Consider the following 18,908-nt stretch of genomic DNA (forward strand, 5'->3'; position numbering starts at 1 on the left):
TTGAACGGTAGTGTGTATATGTGTATATATATATGTGTGTGTGTATATATATATATATATATATATATATATATATATATATTTGCTTCTCTTATACTACAGATAAAAATGCAGAATATTGATTTGAATATGGATAAAAATAGAGACTATATTGTGTCACAACTCCATAGACTTGGCATGTGCTTTCAGTGTTGATACAAGTATTTGAAATATAGGCTGTGTATTTAAAGGGGTTTTCCTTAGGAGAAGCCATTAATGTATGATCCCCCGCGACCCCCCACCAACAGCAGAATGAAGAGCCTGGGGCGCTCCAGCACCTTTAATGTTTATGCACTTACAGTGGCGTGGTCTGTACGTGTAGCTGTGGTTGGTAGCCCTATTCAAGCTCTGCTGATCAGATCCCAAACAATTCCAATGATCCCCAAGGATAGGCCAGCAATGAATATTCCTGGAATACCCTTTCGAATAAAAGGATAAAAATAGGGCAATGTGAATAGCTGAATTGACTGATATTACCTCTGAATCCTAGAACTTTTAAATACGGATCACAGACATGACATACTCTCATGTGAATGAGGCCTATCAGAATGGTAATGCAGATTGCTGAGAAGTATCAGCATATTGTATTAAATAGGTTGCCTGGGTTATACAAGCCCCGTACCTATGCTCTATAAGTGGAGGTAGAGGGTCTTCAAAATCAGGACTCCCTTTACTACAACCCCAGGGGAAATTTTACGGAATCACCACAATTCGGGTGGGTTTACACATGGTGCATTTTTACAGTACCTGTAGCTTCACACGGGACAAGACATCATCCCAAGGGGCCGACTTAACACAGACCAGCCGGGGGAGCAAGGAGTTTTCTGCTATGGGAGCGCGAAGGGAGGCGAACATGCGAGTATTTTTTTTTATCCCCTCTCCGCATCAGCAAATCCGGATGAAAATCTGATTGGTTGCAGTGGTCACATGCTACGTGCATGTAAACAACCAACGGGACTGCCACCAGAGCGACAGCTGGATCGCCGAGGGCAAGGATAGGTAAGTACTGCTTTTTTTGGTTTATTCATTTCTAGCCCCTAATAAAAAAAAAAAAAAGTCACATCCCGGATAACCCCTTTAAACACAAGACTGTCAGAATTACCAGCTGGAACTGGGTCAAATTTTCTGCAGAGTTTTCCACAGCAAACTCGACGCGTGTGAACTTTACCCATATCTAACCCTCTAAAATGTTGCCCAAAGGAGACAATCCTTAACTTTACTAGCAAGAGCTTAAATAAAATTGCAATCCACTTTCCTCTAAGGGTAAGGTCTAACAAGACGACAGAAATGCATCCGATAGCCACACCGGCATGCCGTTCGCTTGGTTGTCAAAATGCTTGTTTAAGGCCACGCGGAATTGCGGGTCAAACTACTGGTTACCTGCAACCCCGTACGGTCATTAATGACCAGCAACCCCAAACGCCTTATGGGCGCATGATTTTGCAGGTAACCAGAAATTTCACTTGCAACACTGCGCGACCATTAACAAGCAATTTGACAACCCGGCGCAACAGCATGCCGATTCGGTTTGTGGCCGCACCAATGCCACCCTGTTGGGCCTTAGCTTAACACCCATTCCTTCCATCTAACATTTGAATGTCACACATGTAGCCATAACAATGTGTTACAAGTGTTATGCAAGATTTTTGCCTAAATTTTGCCTGACTGTTTTCAGAGGTGCATTTCACATACAGCTGACACCCTATGGGTTAATATGCATTTTACAATAGAGTACTTGGCCCATGCGTCTTACAGAGGTTTTCAAGTCTAATACATTTGTAATAGAAAGAAACAACTAAAACATAAAAAAAGGCAGAGCAGTAATGAGTATTTATGAATGTTGTACTTCACCAATTCCAAGATTAGTCTTCCTCAGGGTGCCGGCTCCTCTGCGCGTTAATACCTCTGCTCCACCTGCACTCACTAGAAGACCAATCAGCATGACCGTTCAGAGAAATACTTAGAAGGGCTTGTCCACACATAACGGAATTGATGCATTAAATTTCTGCAGTAATTCCGTTGAAGGTAGCAGACTTTCCGCTGCAGCAAAAATGCACCATTTCCTGCGTTTACTTCAGAAAACGGTGCGTATTTTGCTGGAAGATGGTGACATCTCTGAAAAACGCAGCAATTCAGTCCACTTTTCGCAGAAGGAATTGACATGCTGCGGTGCGTATTTTTCGTACCGTAGCAGGTCAATTTCTGCTCTGAATTTTTATCCAGCGTGTGGATGAAATTTGTTAAATCTCAACCACTTTGCTGCTACTGCTGCGTATTCTCCATCCACAATTCCAGACGGAAAATACGCAGCAATTCCGCCACGTGTGGACAAGCCCTTACAGCACTGCAGTTTATTTTTCTACAATGTTTTCTGGTCAAATGCAGTGTCTATAAAGAGAACTCACCACCTTGGACTTCTTTATGCTTTATCGTGTAGCTGCATTGAATTTTAATGGATTTAATACATTGATCTACAGAAAGATATTTTTAATACCTGCACAATTTTTGGCCTTAATGACCAGATCAGGGTTAGCAATTCTTTACCCGTGCTGGTTAAACATCTATAACTTTTCTATTTTTTTTATGCTTTTCAAGTGATGTTTGCATTTTTTCCCCCATGACAAATAGGGTGTTACTTACCCCCTTTTTTTTTTTTTTTTTTAACCATATAACAATTGCTTTGCTTTTAGATGTATTGTGACAAAAACAAAACCAACAAACCTTTAATGGAAGCTATATTTTTTTTTACCACCGTTTCTCACCACCTATTTTTATATATTTTAAGATAGGATTAGGATTTTTTTTTTTTTCATCTTGTTTTTTTTTAACGTTTCTACGAAAAGACATTTGAGTAGCAAAACACTGGAGGACAGCATCCATAATGGCAAAAGCAATGTTGGTGTTTATTAACACATCCCAATGATACAAAAAGCTAAGTTTCAACACCGTCAGGGTCTTTCTAAAGCGAAACGTAGCCTTTTGTACCATTGCTTTTGCCATTATGGATGCGGTCCTCCAGTTTTTTGCTACTTGAGGAATATTCTAATGGGATTTTTGGATATGGTATTTGCATTCACCCTTCTGTGGGGAGTTCCTGTTGCAGTGAGTGCTGTGGAAATCTTTCTTTACAATAGAAAAGACATTTGAGTGACTAGATTTAGCTCATTTTCAATTTTTCCTTCTATAACTAGCTATAGCAGCCCCAGTTTCAAGGGATAACAAGAAGAGCTGTGTGAGTCTAGTTAGACCCTGTATACGAGCACTGTCTACGGCAAATCACATGACTGGAGGTTGCGGTCATGTGACATCATAATTATGACATTAAAGTTGTCGAGTACTTTTTATGGTTACTGAAGAATACTGGTGTACCCCTTTAAACCAGGAGTGGCGCATAGTAAATTTATTTACATGCACTGATCCTAATGTATCAACACGGTCTCAAATAAAGTGCTTCCATGTTTTTAGCTCGTGGTTAAAAAAAAAAAAACTTTTCTAAAAACAAAATCTGCAAATGCTTACGGGTAACAAAATCGCTTTTTCTTTAAGACAGGTTTGATACATGAGGTCCAACATATCTTTAAGACTTTCTTCATCTAAAAAGAACATGGAGTAGAAACTAAATCTAAAAAAAACTTAAAAAAGAAAAAAAAACACAACAATTAGCAAATGGGCATCGAAAAGACTTGGGCTGTATTGAAACAAGTGCTAAAAACACAAAATAAAACCTTATAATTAGAAAAACTTGCAAGAACAGCAGTAAAAATACCAAGCGTGACTCTTCTTGTGTGGTTTCTGTCCAGACCACAGCAACCTTACAACCAGGAGATAAAAGGTCAGGGGAATTCAAGGTAAAAACAGTCAAAGTACAACAGAGTTTTTAAAAAGGTTCTTGGGGGGGGGTTCAGTCCTCTTTGTCAGTCACAAGGCTCGCTCCACATGTACCGTGTCCTGTGGATTAATCATCCTCTTCTCCTTCATCTTCAAGGTCCCGTTTTCTTTTCTGACCTTTATCTGCTTTGAGGTGAGAAAAATACATCATTGGATCAGACTGATAAGCTATTAAGACCAGGCTAAATAAAGGTCCATTCACTCGTGGCTGTTTTGCTACTGTGGTTAAAGGCTATGTACACCTTTGAACACATTTTTTTAAATAAAATAATTTTTAAGATAGTTTTAAGATTCCGTTAGGTTAGCTGGACTGACTGCTTGGCTGGAAACAGGTCCTGCGTGATCCAGCTTATAATGATCACATCTAATAAACTGTGCACCACTACTGCAAAATACGTGCACAGCCGTATAGTCTCAACTAATGCGCTACACTGAGGTATTAAAGTTGTATGATTTTATAAAATAGATTCTGCTTTTTAACCCAGAAACACCACTACTCTTCTCCATGGGATGTGTTTGGTGTTGCAGCTCAGCCCCTATAAAGGGCTTTATAAAAAAAATTAAAAAAAAAAATGTATGGTAACCCAATTTATGGCATCATTTAAAAGGGCTTTATACTACTCTACCACTTCACTGGTACCACCCTATGGTCTTTGATTAAAAAAGTAAACAGAAACCCAGAGAAACCCTCCAGGGTGCTGGAGCGGCAGGGCATTAGTAGGTGTGAATGGACTATTTTTTTTTTTTTACCAAGTTATGCCATAGGCAGGTAAATGTCAATTTTTACAAAGCCCTGATGAGCCGTTTAACTTGAATGGGGCTGAGCTGCAATACCAGACACAGCCCACAGGCCAAAAAGGCGCACTTCCCAGAAAACAAAGCAGTCCATTTTTCCTAAACTCTTAGCCCCTTAAAGCACACAGATGAGGAAATGAGAGAAGGCAAACTGTATGGAATTTCTATTTGACCAGATTTCCTACTTCACAATTAGGTCAATGAATATCTAATACCACAAATGAAGTGCTGCCTATACCATCTGTGTTTGAGGGATTAGCCACATACCATCCTGGCCAGCTTCATCCTCTTCTTCTTTAGAAGCTTCTTCATCCTCCTTTAAACAAAAAAAAAAGTAAATCAGATTAACAGTGAATTTTTGTGCTTCTCCAATGGTGATTAATCCCTGAAGTCCCTAGAGAAAAAAAATAAATAAATTGATAACTCGGCAGTAAATAAACGCAGCCCTTGCTCTGCTGCATCCTAGCTTTGACATGATTTAAAATATTTCCAGTAAGGCCCCCAAAAGGGTCACTGCGTTTCATATAACATGGTTTTGAACGTCAATGAGAGCCGTCTTCAGCCTGATGAGAAGTGGAGATCACAGCGGATGATGCAGGGTGCTCAGCTGAGCGCTTCCGCACCTTCGTTTCAGCAATGGTGGGGGTCTCGGTACCCGGACCCCCACCGATCCAAACTTTAGATATGTCTCGGACATATCAAAAGTTAGATGAAAGTGCAGTTACTCTTTAACCCTTTCCCTTCAGAAGCCAAGGATGCATCGGATAAGTCAATGCTACTAACTAAAAATTGCACGAGCGTGATTTTTTTTTATTTAGGCTTCATTTGAACATGTCAAAAGTGTGAAAATTGTCATGGCTACCCAAGGTGCAAAACGTCCAAAAACTTGTCAGCAAAAAGGGTTAAAAAAGACAACTAACATTTTACTAGACCCTGTAAGTGACTGTTCACACTAGCATCATGGCTACCATTTATAACAGAGTTATGACAACTATGCCGGATCAGTTTTAAGATACCAATAAAATTGTGATGGACCCCATTGTATTTTTGACAGCAACAATAGTGCGGCCACCTGCGCTATCTATGCCATCAAAGATACCGGAGCACCGAAAGAAACCGCAAGGCAGCTTCACAATGCCCGTGTGAATAGACCAGGCTATTTGCTGGGTTGCACTCCAAATATGTTGGGTGTATTTCTTAACAACTGGTGCAGTAGATGACACCACTGGAGCTCTGAGCATCTGGGAAGACCAGCAGAACGGCTAGTGAAATGTACTGACGATGGGTCACCACCACCTATGGCTAACAAAAATGAAAAATAGCAGTTTTTGGGCAAGTTTGAAGAAAGTATAGCAAAGGATCAGTAGTGGACTTTTGTATCAGCTGGACTTATAAATGAATAGGAGGCAGCTGGGTAAAATGAATTAGCGTGAGAAGATTTTGAGAATTAACAGGAAAACGTAAAAGCTGGATAAAAAAAATTAAAGTCTGTGACATCTTTTATACATAATTATATTACCATCCTTGCATAATAAATATCACCGCAAGTGAAAATACTAGATGAAAAGAGCCACACCTCCTCTTCGCCGCTCACTTCCTCTTCTTCTCCCTCCTCTTCATCGTCGTCTTCCTCAACCTCTTCACCCGGTGGAGCGTCCTCATCAAAGTCTTCCTCTGTGTGAGGGGGGGCAGCCTCAGTCACCAACAGACTGGAGATGTGTGTAATTTAGTCTCCAGTCTGTGAGCCACAGACAGAGGGAGTAACAAAACATCAGCTAATACAGAGCATGTGATGGGTGTCTACAGTGTGACGACACCATGTACATTAAAGGTTTTACGTCAATGGGAAAGCCAGTAACTAATAAACAGGGATACAGTTAACTGACAAAGTATCGGATTAGTGCACTTTCCCATGTGAGCAATTTACCTGGAACGCTCTATAAAAAAGCACTACCTGGGAGCCACTTTATACCTGCAGGTGCGGTCAGCAGAGTACAGAAGTCAATTACAGCAGTCTGTACTGCTTGAATGCTGAGAGGATGTCACAATGTGTAACTGGCTCTCTGCTAACCCCATTTATAGGACACAGACTACTGCAAATGGCGCCTATATATTGGTGATGTGCCTGCGGGAGCTTAATTTCCCTGATCTATAATCGGAGTATTTAATACAGGTAAGAAATGTATATTAGCCAATTGGTAATGAGTACAGTGGATCTGTCATGTTGAACATGCTGCGCTACCTGCAGGTAGAAGTTTATGGTGCTGGAGGCGTTGAGCAGAATGATATATTGAATCCTTTCCCACAATACGATAGAACTTATTGTTTTAGCTCCCTGCTCACTCTGGGTTTAAAAGGTTTTCAGGGGGCGGTCCTACCCAGTAATTGACAGCTGTCCTTGACAGATTGCATGTATGAGCTGTCAATCACTGGGAAGGACCGCCCCCACACACATAAATCCAGAGTGAGCAGGGACCTAAATCAATAGATTACAGGTTACACTAAATCTTTTCCCACAAAACTATATATCAACCTACTCAGCACCTGCTGTTCTATAACATACTGCCTGTTCAACACAACAGGCCGACATAAGCGTGGCTCCAAGGTGGAACTTCATTATGCATATACTAAAAGCCACAACACAATAGCAATCTTTATTCATAAGAAACACAAAGCGAGCTCGGAAGACACCGCAGACATTTGGAATCTTGAGTATTCCATTTTTTAGTCAACAAAACGCCATTTGTTATCAAACTGATAGAGTACTACGCAGTATATAGTTGTCCGCTATCGAGAATATGTGCTTTAGGGCTGATTCAGACATGCGTGGCGTTTTTGCGCACGCAAAACACGCAGCGTTTTGCCTGCGCAAAAGCCACTTACCTGCTCCGTGAGGCAGCATCATTTGATGCGCAGCCGCCATCATTAGGACACGCCATTCGGATGTTTGTAAACAGAAAAGCACGTGGTGCTTTTCTGTTTACATTCATCCTTTTGACAGCTGGTGCGCGAAACAGGCAGTTCGCACGGAAGTGCTTCTGTGCAGCATGCGTGGTTTTCACGCACCCATTGACTTCAATGGGTGCGTGATGCGCAAAATACGCAGAGATATTGACCATGTCGCGCTTTTTGCGCAGCGAACAAACGCTGCGCAAAAAGCACGGACTGTCTGTACTGCCCCATAGACTTGTATTGGTCTGTGCGTGGCACGTGAAAACCACGCGGCCCGCACGGACGCAATACACGTTTGTGTGAATCCAGCCTTAAGGACATGAAGGACTTCCAGGGATACTAGATGGAAGAAGCCACTTTCCTATTGCGGTTACAGCAAACAAATATTATTCTTTGTATAATTAAAGGTTATTCTATTTTCAAATATACTTTCTACCTCAATTCCTCACGGTTTTCAAAATCTCTGCTTACTGTCATTTAGCAGGAACCATTGTTTTTACTTCCAGTGGATAAAAACCTGTCCTGGTCACGTGTTCTGTCTTGTAACGAGCCATGCACCTGTGTGTCCATCACATGACCAGGAAAGAATGGTCTCCACTAAAAGTAAACAATGACATTTTCTATTGAATGTCTGCAAGCAGAGGTCTTGAAGACGTGAGTAATGGACACAAAATATATTGGAAAATGGAATCGCTTTTACGAATACAAAAAACAACATTTCTGAAACAATAACACCTCTGTAAAAACTGCTCCCTTATATGCCAACAGGTATTCTTTAAGTGGACAGATTTGGATCTAACAGAAAGGTCTCCCTGCCAACTCCAAAATCTATGGCTGTAAGTATTAGCCAAAAGAGCCCCCCCCCCCATTATCTGGACAGCACGAAGGGCAGGTCTAAGCTCTGCGTTCTTGGTTTCGTTGTCCTGTAGGAAGCGGTTTTTTTAAATTTACTACAAGGTTTTACCATTTGCGCTGTGCGCTGCATAGCAAAGTTGGCATTGGTGAGCAAGTACCATTGTACGCCTTAATACTGTATGATAAAATGTGAAATCCGATTCAAATGAATATTGATAGGATATGAGAGACCAGGCTCCAAAATTACACACAGAAAAATGGAACGTAGAAAACAATGTGTTAAACAATACAGCAGTGAATACTGATGGTTTCCAAGGGAACCCGCAAATGTAATAGAGAATATTTTTATACCAACAGACTAAAGGGGCTGTCAAGATAAAGTCAGAACGTCTTCATTACTCCCCCGCACAGTATTGTATTATCTGCATCTTCCTCCATTATCTATTTTCTTTAACAATGTATCATCCTCTGACATCACGTGCGCTCCCACGTCATCCGCATGCCGTCAACTACTCCCCGTTCTCGCTAACTTGCACCGCCATTTAACCCTTTCAGGACCAAGGGTCATTAATGCCTCAATGACCAGGCCTAAATTTAACGTTTTGGCATACATTCTTTTTAACGGTCATAACTTTTGAACTACTTCGGATAACTTCAATATTTTTTAGTTTGTTTTTTTTTTAGAACAAATCACACTTCCAAAATATATATATATATATATATATATATATTTACTACATAGGCAACACATTTTATATTAAAAACAAACGCTTGATCAAAAAAGTGGTAGATTTCGTGTAATTTATTAAATTCACTAAATAGTTAGTTAATGTATGAATTAACTGACTAACAATTTATTATCTAATCTAACCTACTATTCCTGCCTGCCTATTCTAACACTAAGGGGCACAAGGAATAGAAAGTATACACTTTGTAAAAGATATATATGCACACACACACACACACACACACACACACACACTTGTATGTAATGCTTTTACTTACTTTTCTTGTGTCTTCTCTCGATCAGCCTCCTTCTCTCTGAAACACTGTGACAGAGTGAAGGAGGCTGAGAGGAGATGACAAGTGGGAAAAGTTTGTTTACAAACAAACTTTTCAGAGATCACCATGATTGGTTAATCACGGTGATCACATGCTCAGTAGACGAACCAATCGGTTCGGCTATCAGAGAGCAGGTTCTTTGCGAGCCGTGGACACGGACACCACCGGCGTCAGAGTGCTCATCTCGGCGCTATGCCGGCAGAAGTAGAGGTCTGTAGATCCACATCCTGGCTGCACGGGGCATATGTGACTAGGACGTGAATTTACAGATTGTTGGCATGAAAGGGTTACTACACCTCTGAGTATAACTAATGCCTACAACCCTCTGCAATGGTTATTATACGGCTAGGATGAACCTCGTCTTTTAAGAAGTGATATCCACTCTGAGCAGGTCTCTTCCTGGCCTAATATTCAGGCGTGACGGCGTGAATTAACCCCATTATTCCCCTCCATGTCACACTGACAGGGGTTCATAAGCTGAAATAGCGGAGCCACAGCAAGACTTAAACAGTAACTAGTGACTGTCCACTATGAGGACCCTACCAAATAACTACTAAGATCTCAACTTTCTGGATTCATGTATGCCATGGGTAGTTTGGAGGGTATTAAGGTTGTCGGGAGTCACACACAAGTGGAAAGCTCTGAAAAAAGAAAAAAGTTGGGATCTGGAAAAGAGGAGTTCTCCATTACTCACCATCCTCCTCATCGTCATCATCATCGTCATCGTCATCATCTAAGCCCTCCACATAGGCCTCAGCATCAGAGTCAGGAGCTTCCTTCTCATCACGGTCGTACCCATCTAGATAAGTAAGTTGGGGTAGGAGCTTGAAGACGTTTTCTCGATAGTCCTGGAGGTTGGTGACCTCGCAGTTAAACAGGTCTAAGCTCTTTATGCTCTCTAATTTTTTCTGGAGGGGAGAGGAGTAGGTTAGTGAGGGTATCTGATTCAAAGAAAAATTCTGCTAAAACAATCGGAGATGCAGCACCGACAATCCTAGCAAATAATCAGCCAATTGTACTGCGGTCCCTACGTCTGTCTCACCAGAGGCTCGATTGTGCTCAGGTCCTTTATTCTGTTCCCACTTAGGTTGAGGTGTGTGAGGTTTGGACATTTTTCTGCCAGCACTTCCAGTCCACCAGAGATGTTGTTATCACTCAACTCCAACTACAGACCAGAGAAAAGAGCGTTCATTTAGTCTCAAATGACGCCACAAATGAAGAATAATAACTAAATTAGAACCGTATCAAGACTGGGATAGTTCTTCTATCAATACCATATCAAACTATAACATATTACACCATATACATTGTATGTACAAGGACATAGATTTTAAAAATTACACTTTCGAGTGAAGGATTACATTTAGAACTATATTCCTTTGCTTATAGAACGCCAAAATATTTAGCATCGCTGTACAGATTGTCACTCAGGTCAATCCCTGTTCCCAATGGGGCTCACAATCTAGTTCCCGATCTCAGACAAACACTGAGGCCAATTTCATAGGAAATCAATTTCAGGGGAATTCCAGTTTCAGCAAATATATGACATTCTTTACATAATAAAATAATTTTCCAATATACTTTTCTGTATCAATTCCTCGCGGTTTTGAAGATCGCTACTTGCGGTCATATAACGAGAACCTTTATGGTTTACTTCCAGGGTATAAAAATCTGCCCTGGTCATGTGATGGACACACAGGTGCAGGACTGATTACATTATCGTAGAGTTATCAGAACGGTGACTAGTAACGAGCCGTGCACCTGTGTGTCCATCACATGACCAGGACGGGGAGAAAACAATGAAACAACTGCAAGCAGAGATATTGAAAACCTTGAGAAATTAATACAGAAAGTATATTGGAAAACTGTATAACTTTATTATACAATAAATAGCCATGATTTGCCGAAACCCAAAATCCTCCTATAACCTATCTGGATGTTTCTGGAGTGGGAGAAAACCACAGCGTAAACCATACAAGCACAGGGAGACCACACAAACTCCATGCAGATGTTTGTCCTTGGTCAGATTTAAACCCAGAACTAAAAGTACCAAGCCTATTTTCATTTGTTTGTTTTCTATTTTCCTTCCCTGCCAAGAGCCATAACTTTTTGATTTTCCCGTCGACATAGCCGTATGAGGGCTTGGTTTTTTTTGCGGGACGATTTAATGTACCAAATAATTTTTCAAAGTTTCTCAGTACATTATTAATTTTAAAAAAATACAGGAATTCCTCGATTGTTTTTGGGATTTGGTTTTTACGGCATTTACTGCGTGCCAAAAAAGAAACGTTAACCTTTTTCAGCGGGTTAATGCGATTACGTCAATACCAAATTAATAGATAGCGATATATATATATATACATATACATACATACATACACACACACATATATATATATATATATATATATATATATATATATATATATAATGTGTGTTTTAGAACTTTTACAAATTAAAAACAACGTTAAAAAAATGTATTGTTTTTATAGATACCATTTTGTGGCGCATACGACTTTTTGATCACTTTATTCCATTTTTTGGTGGAGGAGATGAGGTGACCAAAAACAGAAATTCTGGTGTTTATTTTTACTGCATTCGCCGTGTGGGATAAATAAATGGTATATTCTGATAGATTGGTCTTTTACAGCTGCTGTGATACCAACTAAGTTTATCATTCTTTTTTTTACATTATTAATAAAAAAATAAAAAGAATGGGAAAAAGTTGTTTTTTTTTCATTTTTTTGTATAGTGTTAAAAACTTTATTTTAAAAAGTATTTTAAATATTTTTTCTTTTTAGTCCAACTAGGGGACTAGAACAGGCAATCGTTAGATTGTTGGTACCATACACTGTATTGCAGTGAATTTTATTTTTATCGGTCTCCAATAAAGCCCCGTTTCTGTCAGGGCTTAATAGAAGGAGAGACACGGCAAAGCTGGGGTCATTTATTAGGTCTCCAAGCTGCCATGACAACCATCAGCACCATGCAAACGCGTTGTGGGAGGCGATGGGATGACAGAGGGGCCACTACCTCTTTCTAAGGCCCCCGCACACGACCATAGATTTCATCTGTAATTATGGACCTATTCATTTCTATGGCCGACTGACATCTCCCCGTATATTTACGGAAAGGTGTCCAGGCCGTAGAAAGCTTCCGTAAAAAAATAGGACATGTCCTATTTTTTTTATTTTACGGACCGTGCTCCAATATTTTATAATGGGTGCAGAGCCCCGCAAACTTTCCGCGGCCGGCCATAGCTGTAATCACCACTATTGACTGTGGCATCCAAGTGGTTAAAGGGGCGGGGTCACAGTTATCTCCTTTCCCAGCGGTTTGACACAGGTGTCAGCTGTAATAAACAGCTGACACCTGCAGTAAAAACAGTTACATTATGATGGATTAATGCGGACTAGAAAATGACAGCAAACACAGATCTGGCCATTGTAGTGAAACTTCTGTTTCGGTTATAATCTCCGATCACACTGAATCTGCCCTCGTGAGTGGTACTGTAATGTATTTCATTAGGTATTGATTTACACTTTCTTCTGTATGGTGCTTCCTCCACTAGGTGGCACTGTATTCACTTGCTATAAAGAGACATTCAGATAATTAGGACCTACAGTGAAAACTCTCCAAAGGATCACTCCCTTATTCCGACCAAATTTCTGTTTCAAATCCCCTCTATCTTATGTATAACGGCCCCTTCTTTGAGAAGACATTTTTTTAATGCCACTTTGGATGGTCGTCTCAAAGAAGTTTCACTGCACTACAATATAAAGAAAGCAGCTAATGAAAGTACCACCTAGAGTAGGAAAACATTTTTTTTTTTCACTAAAAGTCGTATTAACATTTTTTTTTGCTGTGATTTTGTAATAGTTGCAAAACAGAGGTAATTATAAAAATATTGCATTTTCGCTTCGATTAAGAAAACTTTTTGAAAAACCACTTCATGTCAGTACACCATTAGAATGCAGCGAGGAAAACACCCTTGGTGCGAAGTACAGAAGAGACAGAGCATAGATAACTAATTAAGTTAATTACAGGCTTATAGAGTAGGGAAATTATTTACCATACCCAACACCTCACCCCCCCCCCCCCCCCCCAATGAAGTCCCCTGACACGTCTCAGTAACATGTCAGTAGACAATATAAAGTGATATTATATGAATAGGATTAGCAGATACGGCAAAAATCGGGCACGCTCCCTCAGAGGTCAGACCCCTATAGTCATATATTTATGGTATTTCCAATCGATATAAGAGTCTAAGGCCCTGTTCACACTGAGTTCTTTTGCTGTTTTTTTTCCGCAAAAAAACGTCCGTGCCTTATCTTGAGGCGTTTTCTGCCTCAAAAACCCCATTGAAATAAATGGGAGACGTTTGACGCGTTTTTCGTTAAGAAAAAAGCATAAAAAACGCGTGTGGTGAAAATCCACTTAAAAAAACCGGAGCCAATTTTTCCAGGCAGAATTTACTGCCTGCCTGCAAAAAAAAAAAAAAAAAACAAAAACTCAGTGTGAACATACCCTAGGCCCCATACACACGACCCTAGTTTTCATCCATAATTACGGATCAGGTAATTCAGGATGAAATTGCGGACCCATTAATTTCTATAGTCCACAGACAACCTTCCGTATACTTACAGGTGTGTGTCCGGGCCGTAGAAATGATCTGCAAAATATAGAACAGATTCTATTCTCGTCCGAAATTGCGGCACGGACTCTCCCATAGAAGTCTACGGGTGCTTCCGCAATCTACTGATGTGCGTCCGTATTTGCAGACAGTAAAAATCCCCACAGTCATGTGAATGAGGCCTTAAGTGGGAAGACATTCATTGCACCTGAAACAATACATCTATATAAGACATTTGGGAACCATAAAAAGCATGATCTCCTTTACCTTTTTCAATTTGTTTAACTTTGGTAAATTTGCGACAGAGCTGAGGCAGACATTAATTGTGCTCAAAAACTCCAGTTCTTCAAATTCGTCAGTCAACCCTTCTATTTTTCCATCTTTTGACCGACAATTATCTAGAACAAGCTCTTTTACCTGAGAAAAAAGAAAAAGTGACGTACATTTTATACAACAGTGACAAAAAAGATCTCCTAAACACCTGATGTCACTGACATGAGTGCAGGGCAGAGGCTACGAGACAATTTGTTTGGCTCCCAGCACCCTGGTCATAGTACATAGATCACAGGCCCCTTCAAGGAATGTTTACACCATCACATCCCCACATACAGGGACCGTGTTTACTCCTCGCCTTCCCTCAGAGGACAGGAGGGCGGTGTGAGAGTTGGGCATAGAGTATGGATTTCTTGTACAGATTTTATTTTTAGCATGACAGTTTTGGAAGGGGCAGGGAGAGGACCATCAGGAGACAATATGATTCCATATTGGAGAGCTTTGTTATGTTTCCCCTTCCACTGAAATGTTTTGTTTTTTTTACAATAATCCAGGGCCATACTAAGGCTGGGTTCACACTGAGTTTTTTGCAGACAGAGAATCTGCCTCAAAATTCTGTTTGGAATTTTGAGGCAGTTTTTTCTCTGCCTGCACACCGATTTTTGCGACGTTTTTCGTCCGTGGCGCAGGCAAAAAACGCAGTGAAATACTCTTTCTCTGCCTCCCATTGATGTCAATGGGAGGTCAGAGACTTAAACGCCCAAAGATAGGGCATGTCCCTTATTTTTCCCGCGAGCCGTTTTTTTCTGCTTGCGGGAAAAAAATGCCTCCACCTCCCATTGAAATCAATGGAAAGCATTTTCAGACGCTTTTTGGCGCGTTTTTCGACGTGGTTTCTGCGTAAAAAAACTCAGCGTGAACTGACCCTAAGGGCTGATTCAGACGTGCGTGGCGTTTTTGCGCACGCAAAACACGCAGCGTTTTGCCTGCGCAAAAGCCACTTAGCTGCTCCGTGAGGCAGCATCATATGATGCGCGGCTGTGTGCTTTTCGCGCAGCCACCATCATTATGACACGCCATTCGGATGTTTACATTCATCCTTTTGACAGCTGGTGCGCGAAACAGGCAGTTCGCACGGATAGTGCTTCCGTGCGACCTGCGTGGTTTTCACGCACCCATTGACTTCAATGGGTGCGTGATGCGCAAAATACGCCGAGATATTGACCATGTCGCGCAGCGGATAAACGCTGCGCAAAAAGCACGGACTGTCTGTACTGCCCCATAGACTTGTATTGGTCTGTGCGTGCCGCGTGAATACACGTTCGTGTGAATCCAGCCTAAAGGTGGAGGAGGCAGACAAGAAATCTGCAGTATGTGAAAATTCACAAAGCAAGTTTTGTGGTGCTTTTTTGCTGTGATTATAGCAAAATTGCAGAACAAAAAATGCCACAAAACCTATTTGTGTTTTCAATGTTTTCTTCCCCCTGGACCATATTACAGGCTGTAACAGGGGATTAGTACAAGAAATGGCAATGTATATATACACCTGTGTTTGGACTTCCGTCGCAAATCCGACAGGGAAAAAACACACAGACACACGCACAGCACTATTTTTTCTGTCAAAACGACAGACACATTGGCGAAAGCCGATGGATCGGGTCTATCTGATATTAAAGGAACACTTCGGCCACGGCTGATACACTGTTATGCCTAGTAAAGGGTTTGAGAGGTTCAATGAATTTCTGTCACGTAACACCCTCTCAGGCACTGCACTAGGCATAAAGTCTACTAGTCTTGCAAGGAGTGTTTCTTTAAGCAGGTCACAATGAATTCCCAGTTATGGAGTCAGTGCTAGGTCTACATGTATTGTATTTTCCCCACTGTAGACATTTACGCCATGTCAGCTCAGTGAGAAAGACAAGGACGTCACATTAGCTCGCTGCTCTCCTCTGATAAAACGGAAATACGCATCCTAAAATAACCAACCCCATCTGTGAACAGAGCGCCCGCATATAAACCCTCATGAGTGCCGTCTTATCAATCTACTGGCACAAAGAGAAAAAAAATAACATCAGGGCGTATACAAATATTCCAGATAACTGCTGAACTGGCAATTCCCTAGTGTAATGTTAGTAGCAGCATCTCTTCCTTGAGTACAGGGGTGCGCCGCAATGATGCCACTCACCCCAACCTACAGACTGTGAAGGAACATCCCCGCTCTATTATCAGGACGTGCCTGCTGCTAAAGACAGTGCTCATAAGAACACAATATTAGGACACTGCTGAAGTAACAACCTAGGAGAGGTCCAGCCAGACTTTATACCTTGTAGAAAACAAACGGTTGATCAATATGCTGCGCTACATGCGACTTATCTAATCACGCTCCTTTTGAACAACACATAAGAAAAGCGTTGAAGCATCGGTCGACGTTCCAGAAATGAGCACAGACTTTATTAGAACACAATCGCTAAATTGTCTTGCTTATTTTTACCATTTCAGACACGAATATATTGATATCTGGACTGTATACTGAGTAAATAAACGCACACATAGGCTTCAAACACATCCTCTAGGCTACATGCACATGTTGCATCATTTGGTGCAGAAATTCTGCATCGAAACCACAGATAGAATCCGCACCCAGGTGAGTTTTTGTTATGCGTTTTTAGGATTTATGATGCAGATTTTGGAGCTTTTTTTTTTACATAAACTTGTCAGATCCGTTTCTTTCTGAGAATTGTAAAATAAATTAACATGCTGCAGATTTTAAAATATGCACCGTAGGTCAATTTACATGCGGAAAAAAATTCTGCAACGGGTAGATTACCTGAATTCTCATTTACTTTGCTGGTGCTGTATTACGATGCGGATTTACCGCAGGAAAATACAAGCTGCAAATCCGCACATAATATGCATCGTGTGCATTTGGCCTTAGACTGTGCATAATGTTACACTGCCTACAGTATAATTCCTGTAATCTGGCATCTAACATTGTAGAAAGATAACCTGGCAGTACACAGGCTGCACTGGGGGGGGGGGGGGGGGGGCAGATAACCTGGCAGTACACAGGGGGCATATTGAGAGCCTCTAGAATGAAAAATGACATTGCACAAGAGATCTTCATTGCGGAGATCTCCTGCTGTCAGCACATCGGGGGATGGCCAGATGACACAGGGCACAACGTAAGGCCAGCGCTATAGTATGAGACATCTAACTGACTATACCATTACTAAATCGTTGTGTCTATGATCATGGCAAATATCTGTTTGTGCACGTCAATTTACCAACGAGAAAATTGCAAACTAATCGTGACGTCTATGATCATGGCAAATATCTGTTTGTGCACGTCATGGCCCGATATCAGTCGGCGACCATAACGATGAGCGAGTTGTCAGCAGTAGTTACCAGTAACAGTAGAAGAGAATAATCGCTCATGACAAGAGCTGCCGCGAGTAACAAGTGATGTGATGACAGATTCCTAGTCACTAAACTGATCATTCATGTAGAAGAACCCCATCCCCCAGCACATTACAAGCGCATGGTTACATGGTGTGTACATAGCGATCGTAATTAATGTAAGAACCCGGCTACAGGTAACGGGGCCTGTACACACAGCCAGCAACACCCGCTGCGGGTCACTGGTAATCCCCCGGAACTGGTGCGGTTACGTTTCACACTCCTCCGCCGCACAATCGATCACCCCCGGAGCAGCGCTTCTTACGTCGGCCGGTGTTCTGTTCCGCAGCTCCAAGTGAATCCTTCTCTTCATGTCCATTTTGCGGCGGAGGCTGCTGCTTTGTCTACAATGGAGTTGCTCCTGTCGAGGTGACGTAAGTGTCACGTGCTATCAAGCAGTCACCTGACTATTCTTTGCTCCTCCCCTTTCCATTCAGTTTACGACCTACCGGATGTGGTCGTGCTGGGATTGTACAGAGCAATGGAGCGGGAGGATGTCACGCTACTACTGCTGGAGTTCAATTGTACGGGGAGCCGAGGGCCGATAATGTGCTGTATAGGGTAGATGGTATCCTATAGAGAGGTTAGGGTGATGATACGTTAGTACTGTGGGGGATTGTGTACAATACGCGGAGACAGTAACAGTCTATGGCTGTGCACACTACCCTGCTGGTTCAGGGAGTAGGAACATTGCGCCGTTTCATAGATTGACACTTGAAATGTCCAATCAAGTTTCTTATTGTATAGTCAGTCAGTAGCGTTCTGTCCCGCCTAGTGATAGGCAGAGGCGCCCAGTAATTGTGATACCTAGAGAAAGACTATATAGACTAGCCGAGAAGTTCACCAAATGCATGACTCATAATGTGTTGTTTCATAATAAGGCTTTAATGGACCACTAGGGGGCGCTCCCTTCATGTGGCTTTATACAGCAAGTATTACACTCCCCCTAGTGGTG

The 18,908-nt window shown here is 41.5% G+C and overlaps 1 protein-coding gene across 5 annotated transcripts; it reads right to left on the minus strand.

Annotated features, from left to right (window-relative positions):
• Positions 1-3,703: 3,703 nt before the first annotated feature.
• Positions 3,704-18,369, minus strand: ANP32A (acidic nuclear phosphoprotein 32 family member A). 5 transcript variants are annotated; one of them, XM_075858350.1, is made up of 7 exons: positions 18,219-18,365; positions 14,492-14,641; positions 10,634-10,756; positions 10,286-10,499; positions 6,299-6,396; positions 4,990-5,038; positions 3,704-4,050 (listed from the first exon to the last, which is right to left on the minus strand). In XM_075858350.1, the coding sequence occupies exons 1-7, from the start codon at positions 18,270-18,272 to the stop codon at positions 3,995-3,997; spliced, it is 744 nt and encodes a 247-aa protein (XP_075714465.1). In that variant the 5' UTR covers positions 18,273-18,365; the 3' UTR covers positions 3,704-3,994. The 5 variants fall into 5 exon arrangements, with proteins under 5 accessions (XP_075714465.1, XP_075714464.1, XP_075714469.1 ...); XM_075858349.1 differs by having other exon boundaries at positions 3,704-4,053; XM_075858354.1 differs by lacking the exon at positions 6,299-6,396 and having other exon boundaries at positions 4,000-4,050; positions 18,219-18,368.
• Positions 18,370-18,908: the final 539 nt, after the last annotated feature.

The sequence above is a fragment of the Rhinoderma darwinii genome, chromosome 3 (assembly GCF_050947455.1).
Source record: "Rhinoderma darwinii isolate aRhiDar2 chromosome 3, aRhiDar2.hap1, whole genome shotgun sequence".
Lineage (NCBI taxonomy): Eukaryota > Metazoa > Chordata > Amphibia > Anura > Rhinodermatidae > Rhinoderma > Rhinoderma darwinii.